This window comes from Melanaphis sacchari, unplaced genomic scaffold, assembly GCF_002803265.2.
Source record: "Melanaphis sacchari strain LSU unplaced genomic scaffold, SCAv2.0 Contig7_pilon_pilon, whole genome shotgun sequence".
NCBI classification, from domain to species: Eukaryota; Metazoa; Arthropoda; class Insecta; order Hemiptera; family Aphididae; genus Melanaphis; species Melanaphis sacchari.
Genome location: NW_020271560.1, coordinates 1,348,169 through 1,356,789, shown reverse-complemented (window position 1 = coordinate 1,356,789; position 8,621 = coordinate 1,348,169). Strand labels below are relative to the sequence as shown.

At 24.1% G+C, this 8,621-nt stretch overlaps 1 protein-coding gene across 1 annotated transcript; it reads right to left on the bottom strand.

The window, feature by feature from the left end:
* Nucleotides 1-64: 64 nt before the first annotated feature.
* Nucleotides 65-7,638, bottom strand: LOC112601598 (gustatory and odorant receptor 22). Its single transcript, XM_025349301.1, has 9 exons — nucleotides 7,473-7,638; nucleotides 6,119-6,161; nucleotides 5,914-6,016; nucleotides 5,606-5,860; nucleotides 4,652-4,933; nucleotides 4,482-4,553; nucleotides 458-547; nucleotides 231-305; nucleotides 65-100 (listed from the first exon to the last, which is right to left on the bottom strand). Exons 1-9 carry the CDS (start codon nucleotides 7,636-7,638, stop codon nucleotides 65-67), a joined length of 1,122 nt encoding a protein of 373 aa, XP_025205086.1.
* Nucleotides 7,639-8,621: the final 983 nt, after the last annotated feature.

Here is an 8,621-nt window from a genome sequence, read left to right as displayed (position 1 = left end):
TATAATAAATCCTCAGACATCTATCGAAAAATGTAAATAATTTTAACTGTTGCAGTGCAAATCTTTAACAATATACATCTATTGCATCTAGTAAAAATAACTATAAATACCAATAATTAATAACTTTTAGATAAAGTAGTAAGCTAATACTTACCTATGAATATAATTATCCCATATGATTATTTATGATTTTTTAATAGTTTTACCTTAACAAAAATACTTCAACTAACTGATATTGTATATTGTTTTGGAATTATTTGAGATTGAAATGCAACAACCAAGTTAAAAAATACAGCAAATATAAACTAAAAAAATAATAATATATATATATTAGTTTTATCAATTTTGGTCAATAAAATATTTTTTATATTCAAAAAAATGTATTATTATATAATATAATAATGAATAAATATAAGAAAATAAATACTCGTGTACCTATTATATACAAGGAACTTACATTGATAAAAAGTTCTCTATTAACGTCACAAAAACCACCAAAAGTAATATTCGTTCTACAATGTTGGATCGTTTCTAAAAGATCTTGTACCTAAAATAAATTATAAGTAATATTTTAATTTATCAAATATTTAATCAAAATTACATCTAATTCATGGAAGTTCTTATTATATCATCCCGATCTACACTATTCCGCACTATTGGAGATTAACATTCAATGGTTCTTTGACTCTTAAAAAAATTAATTTACACCTTTGCAAATTTTCCTCTAAATATCGCCGACTTTTAATAGAATATAATTCAAAGAAGTGTAATACATATTTAAGAAATTTTTACCCTCAACTTATATATTTTCTTAAAATTATATCTTGATGACTGACACTTTAAATCCATTATGGAACTACTTTTTCTAATATAACGATATTGAAGCTGGAGTTTCAAAAAGAGCCATTTTTCCCCAGTTATTTTCAATATTTATAATTCATACCAATCGAAACCGAAAACTTTATAGTGACAAACTATACACGAATAACAAGCCAATAATACAAACTATTAACTAATATAAACCCTTTTAAAGCTTTCCTGTTTGTGTAGGCAGAGCCGCAGTAACCCAGGTGCAAAAGGAGCATTTGCTCCAGGTGGCAAATTTTGAAAAACGGAAAAAGATTTAAGCTACCTATTTGAAAAATAAAAAGTAAAAATGGTTTTATATGAATATTTTTTTAGTTCAATACTTAAGAAAATTTTAAAAAATTAGTTTAAACAATATTAACTTTGTAACTTTCATTAAAGTTCTACTTATAATATTATAAATTGTCTAATTCCTGTCATAAGTATTAAAAAATACACATAATTACATAAATCACACATTTAAAAACACTTTACAGTCTAAAAAATATGTAATACTAGGTTTTTAACAAAAATAAAAATCAACAGGTGGCTGAGGGTCATAAAAGAAAAAATATTGCATATTTTTTCTTTTTTTGTGCTCATAGTTTTCTGGCACCTCGTCTAATGGTATATGTGAAGTTTCGAACTTCAAAACTTACTTCTTTACCTAGATATCGCTCGAAACATGATTTTCTTAAAAAAAACAGATTTTCGGGGCCTCTTGTTGTAAAATTTTCGAAAATTATATAAATAATTACATGAATGATGAATAGGTAGAGCGACAGTGCATCAAACATTCTAACCTATTATGCAGACTTTTATAGCATTCTACTAACTAAAAAATCGTAATATTTCATTAAAAAAAAACCGGCAAAAACCGATAGTGGGCTATTTTCAAAAAAAAAATTACTTTTTTCCCTTTTTTTTGTGCTCTAACATCTACAACCAAAAAAATCAATATTACATAAAAATAATTTAAACTAGATGAAATTAATTTCACTGGGATTGAAAAAATGAAAACTGAAACTTTTTTTAGTAATTATTGGCACTATTTATATTCCATTAAATTCAAGAATGGAAATGTATTTGAAATCAATAATAGATTTGATTTATATTAAATTTAAAAATGAGATGTTGGACAATATTCAAATAAAAGGTAAAAATCTTGTTGAATTCTTATAAACCAATAAATAAATAATAATAATAATAATAAAATAACTAACATACAAATATAAATAGTTTCATTACTGGAAAACTTTTTTTATGAATCAATTTACTATCACATTTATTTTAATTTATTATCACAATTTTAATTGTATCCTACAGATTAAACCTTAATCATTAAGGCAAATATCTTTTAAAATAAAATAAAAAATGATTAGCTAAACCTTATGGTAAAAACAACTTGTTGAAAATATAATTAATATATTATTACATAAGATTATACCTTATTTTAATGCATATTTGTTGCGTCAATTTGTTATTAACACTACACAGACTTAAAAATTGACACGGTTGACCAACTAGCTAAAAATTACTATGCCAAATTTCATGTGAAACTACGACATCATTCTAATTTTGAACTCATCTCACCCCTATCCTCACGCACACTACCCGATAACTCCCACGTCGTCTCAAAAGACAATAGTGTAGAGACCTCCTTAATTAATACAATTATTATGCTCTGAAGGGTTCTATGTTCTATCAATGGATAGGTAATCTACCTCCTCATTTTAATTAACTTGTGTAATTTAAGTCATTGTTTATCAAATTTGTTTATTATACACAAATTACAGGTTATAAATAATTATTTTAAATAAAACTAAAAAAAAAAACATATTATTACAAATGTAAATTACATAGTCGTTTTTTCTGTAACAGAATCATATGGTCATTATTCATTAATGTATGAAGATGATTAAATTTAAAACTCTGTATTAAATACATTATTGTATTGCCTGTGTGTTCAATATACTAAAATATATTTTTATCTCTTTGCTTTTAAATAAAGAAAAACGGTAATATTAATAGGTTTAAGAATAGATTAATGATAAAAGAGTATTCACAAAAATACGGAATAGATTACAAAGAAAGATTTTCTCCAATAGTTTGTTATAAATCAGTTAGGGCTATATTATTAATTTCAATGAATGAAAATCTCAAATTGAAAAAATTTGGTAAAAAAATTTAAATTAAATTTCTGTACAGACTTTTGGATGAAGAAATCTATATGACGTAACCAATAAGGTATGAATATAATACAGATCGAGTGTGTAAACTAAATAAAAGTCTATACATACAAATTAAAACAAGCACCGAGATATTAGAATAGATTTACAAAATATTTTTGTAAATTCAATTTCAAATTTAATGAAGCTGATATTTGTGTATTCACATTTAATTTAAAGGATAATAAAATTATTTTAGCTAAGCTATTTTTTATAAACAGTGGGTTAATAATTGATAGTTGTATAAAATAAAAAATCAATAGAGCAACTAATAACAGCGTTCAAAACATAATTTCAGATGACAACGGAGTTATTGAACTATTTTCTTGATATAAATATTTATAGTTAAAAAGCAGTTCAATATTTATTAATGAAAGTAATTACGCACATTTTATCATACAAAAATTTAATTTGAATGATGTAAAAGAATTATCGACAGGTACCAAAAGTAGGTCAAACAGTATTGATTTAAAAAACGTTTTATCACATCAAATAAATGAATTATTTACTATCGACAAACGGTAAGAAGTTTGTTATTTTTATCACAAGTTACGGGACCAGTTATAGCATATTCGATTAATGATGCAAGTAATTTCTTAACTAATCTATTAAAGGTAGGTATATTGAAACCTAGTTAAAACGAATTATACGTTACATGAAGAAAAAATAAATTATGATCTATATTTTAATAATAATAAATTTAACATTAGAAATATATGATGATACAGACTATACTGGCAATATACAAACACATATATCGATATCAGAGTATAATTAGATTAATAAAACATAGGTATTCATAGCTTAACGACTGAGGAAAAAACTCAACCAACATTATATACATCGATAATCGATGAGCCATACGATTGATAAAGAATCTAAAGTTTCACAAACGAACAAAACATATAGATGTTCGTTATCATTTTATCAGAGAAAAATATGAAGACAACATTTTTTGTTAAAATTTTTGGAAATGAAAGATTAGTTAGCAGACATTCTGACAAAGCCATTTTAAATGAGCGTTATGAAAAGCTTCGAACAGCAATACGATACTCGCAATGAAAATAGTTGTAACTCAGTTTTTATGATTTTTCAGAGCGATTGTTTTAACATTTTAAACCATGATTCTACTTTTCAATTTTTTTTCTTGATCAATATCCTTCAACACATAAAAATAATGGTTTTTGTTTTTTATCTTTTATCACTTTTCACTGACTTCACTGATACCTGGTACCTTATGTAAAATGCCATAACTCAAGTTAATTTTGTTTCCTGTTTCCACGGTAAATGTATAAGACAAAAAAGTAGTAGGTAACTCAAGTAAATTCTATTTATTTATTTTTATTTTTTTTTTTATCAATCCATATCACAGTTCTCAATCAACACAACTGCACAAATACGACTTACTTCTCTCTGTGTTTGTTCCATAACACCACTCATAGTTGCATTCAGGATTTTCCATTGTAATTTCTTTCCCACCTGGAAAATTGTTTAGAATACTTTCAAATTGGTAAATATATTAAATTTAAATTGTATAATTGACAATCAAAACAATACTTTAGATTAAGTATAGGTACCTCTGAAAGAGCTATGTACGAAGCTTCACTATATACCATAAGTATAGAATTTGTAAATACAAGCGGCACAATTATAACGGAAACTAAATATTTTTCAGGGGTCACAAGTGTCATGGTGAAAAAAAACCATAATATCGTACTGGATATATATATGACAATTGCAATAGAACAATAAATTCCACCATGAACAATTCCAAAATCTGTTATAAGATGTGACATATAACACCAAAGTTCTGTGTACTCTCTTAACCTGGTTGACGATCCTTTAGTTACAATTAATTCCTGTTCAAAATAATAATAATCACTGTTTAATTATCAAGAATCTTCCTAGATAATTAAATATGTAACATTCGAAGTAGTATTAATATTTTTAATTAAATTCCTTCAATGAAATCATATTTTTATAATTAACAATTGTATTTAGTTTAAATAAATTGTAAATAGTATTAGCTTTCTTAATGCAAAAAAAATATTAAAATATAATGACCCGTTCAATGATATTCAAATTGCGCTCTATGATAAACCAACGCAATTTATTTTATACTCATTTCCGGCCAAGTTAGTTAGGTATTTGAAATTTATCTACAGATATATTTGTATTGTACTCTTTAAATCCCATAAGTCCACAATTATTTAGTAACCGATAATATTTTAATTTTGATTTTTGAAGCATAAATTAATATTTATCATATTATAAATGAATATTTTGTATAATTTACTTATTTTATAAAATTTATATTTATAATATTAAAAAAAACTATTTTGTACTAATATAGATAATGATTTAACTTTAATTTTATCTTATTTTCCACTATCTTTGAGTGGTAAAAACTACAGATAAACGTTTGTTCTGTATTACCTTATCGTGAATAATATTAGTCTACTTAGTCAAACAGTATTAAAAGTTATAAATTCTCATTAAAGACTATCACTATTAAATTATTAAGTTCTAACCATAATACGCTGATTTATATCCTTGCTAACATTTCTAAATATGTGGCAGTTGATATAAAAATATCCAGTTGTTAGGTTTATGATGCCAAATATGGCAATAAATAGTATAGCATTATTTACTTTCCACCCCTTAACAAATATTAAACTTGTTACTATATTGAATGTCATCAGAGCAGTTGGCAATATTGTCACAACCCATACTCGTTTGGTCATATTTAATTGAAAAGGTTTTCGCATACACAATTCAAATTTGTCCTGAAAAATAAATATTGATGTTTGACTATTTTTAAACAATATTGTGTACAGACTTGAAAAATACTCCATCGATTCCAATATGCAGGTATATTTTTCATGTCAGTCCAAAAAATAGGAAATAAAAAGCAAATAAGTGCCATCGAAGTTCCAGCAACTCTATGAAGTAAATTAAAAAGAACTGTATCTGATTTAACAAAATATTTGTAATCCCCATATAATTTATAAAATAACAAAATATTTAAGCATACAAAAGTTGACAAACTGTATAGCATAATCCAAGAGAACAATGTGAACACTGGCTCTATAAAAAAAAAAATTGCAAATATACACAATTTCATATATAGATACAGAATATAGTCAATACTGTATAATAAGTATTAAATATATAAAGGTAAGTATTATTTAATAAGATAAAAAAATATTAGAATCATATTCAATATCGTTAATAAAATTATCTACAATAGCTACTTATATTTATTATTCAATTAATTTTAGATTCTGAGCGGAGCGATGAATGTATTGATTTTACAAAGATATGTGGTTTATATATGTGTGTGTCGTGTGTGTGTGTGTGTGACGATAAATAGTCCAAAACAACTTCAACTATCAATTATTGGATAAACAATTGAATCTAGTCTGTTCTTTAAAGAAGTTAAAATTAAAAACCGTTTACTTATTTTTGTAAACGAAAAAAATTAAGGAAAAACGGGAATTTTTACATGAATCCAGCATATGATTATTAAAATAATTGTTTTATAACCATGATTAAGTACCTTAAAACTTTTACGTATATTATTATTATTGTAAATAAATTAATTTTAATATACTATCTACCTATTTATACCATGAATTTGTTCATACTGTTCTACGGTAATGTAATATTGACTCAAAAGCTAATAATAATAATATAATAATATGGTATATATATTATTATAATAATTAAATAAGTATTAAGAATATAAATAATATAATAAGTAAATGCAATGTTTTTGAGAAAAATTAAATCAATTCACCGTAATATTATTAATAAAATTAATTATTTTAATTACTCTCAAAAAACATTTCATGAAACTTGGTCAATTAATATAATGAATTAATAACTAATGATTTTAATATATGCTTTAAAAAAACTTAATATGAAATATACTTATTGATACAGAGTGATGGAGCGTTTGTGCTCAGAATCGTTTTTCTTATACAATAATATGTAGGTAATTGAATTCAAAATTAACATTAACACATCCATAATAGTGACCCACTCGAAACCTTATGTACAGCAGAGCGGTACATACTTGTCTACTTTTTTAACAATGATAATTACGCTTCTAATTATCGATTACGATCTATGTTGGTACATTGTAATTATCACTTAAGTCTTTAGAACATCTATAGGTAACAATTTATTTTTAATAAAATTAATAAAAATAATGGAAGATTCGGCACCTGTGTAGTTATGTACTTGTTTATACTATTTTAAACAATATTCTTCAACATTTTAATTCATTGTCTAACACAATAGTAAAGCTATATTACTACTTATAGATGTTCATAATTGAATATTTTATTTATCTGTAAAATTTAAAAAATAAATAATTTCATTTTTTTACTATACCGCTTGTGTGTGTAATAAATGGCATTACTCCGAATAATTTTAATGCTAAAATTATAGGTTTTAACTGTTTAAAATATGATGACCTTTTTCTTTTAGTTCGAATCGTCATAATTGTTCTGATATCAAGAATATAGTTATCCTGGTTGATTATTTCTTTTGGTAACATTTTTCTTTTTTAAAATTTAAATTTTAAACTGCAAACACTATTAATAAATATGATGTAAATATGTAATAATATATATTAATCAAGAATAATATGTCAATCATTTACATGAGAAAAAAAATTAAAAAACAGTAAATGTATTTTACATGCATCTAACTCTATAAATAGATAATAACTATTTAGCTTTAAAAGTCAGTAATACGCATGTATTCAAATCGATTTTGAACTATAATTATTAATTAAATTGAAAAAGTTCGATTATAAATTTCCACTAAACAATTATTATTGTTATATAATTGCGACGATTTTAGTTGGAGATACGTCGCGAACCTATACCTAATTATCAGTTTATACCCTTTAATTTACTATGACTACACTTAACCATATTTGAAACAAATTATATTTTGAATGAAAAGTGCTACCTACCTACTTATTAATTATTTTGCTATAATTATTTACTAATCTGAATAATCTCTGTTCAATTTCATAAATATTATTACTGCTGAAAAATTAGTTGACTAATATTGAAACCTCAGTAAATTTATTCATTGGCAATATTATACAATATAATTTTTTATACATATATTTAGGCTGTATCCTGTATACATAGGTACCCGATGGATAGGTAAATATTTTGGAAATTTATCCAACAGTTATTTTATTTACACAAAATTTGAATATTTTAATATTTTAGTTTTAAAAGTCATTATTTTAAACAAGTCTGTTCAATATTTAATTAAAAACTTATGTAATTATTAAAAGTTATTATTTTTTATGTTAATTTGCCATGTATCCGTTCAACTTATAACTAATGGTTTAGTTTTCTAAATAAAATTTGTTCAATATATTTTCTGTTAACTACATTAAAAATTGTTATCTGTATTTACCAAATATTTTATTTGTAGGGTATTTTTACACATTACCTACTATCATAAAATGATCTTAGGCCCCAGTTTTTTTTATATTCAATGTAACGTATTGATGCC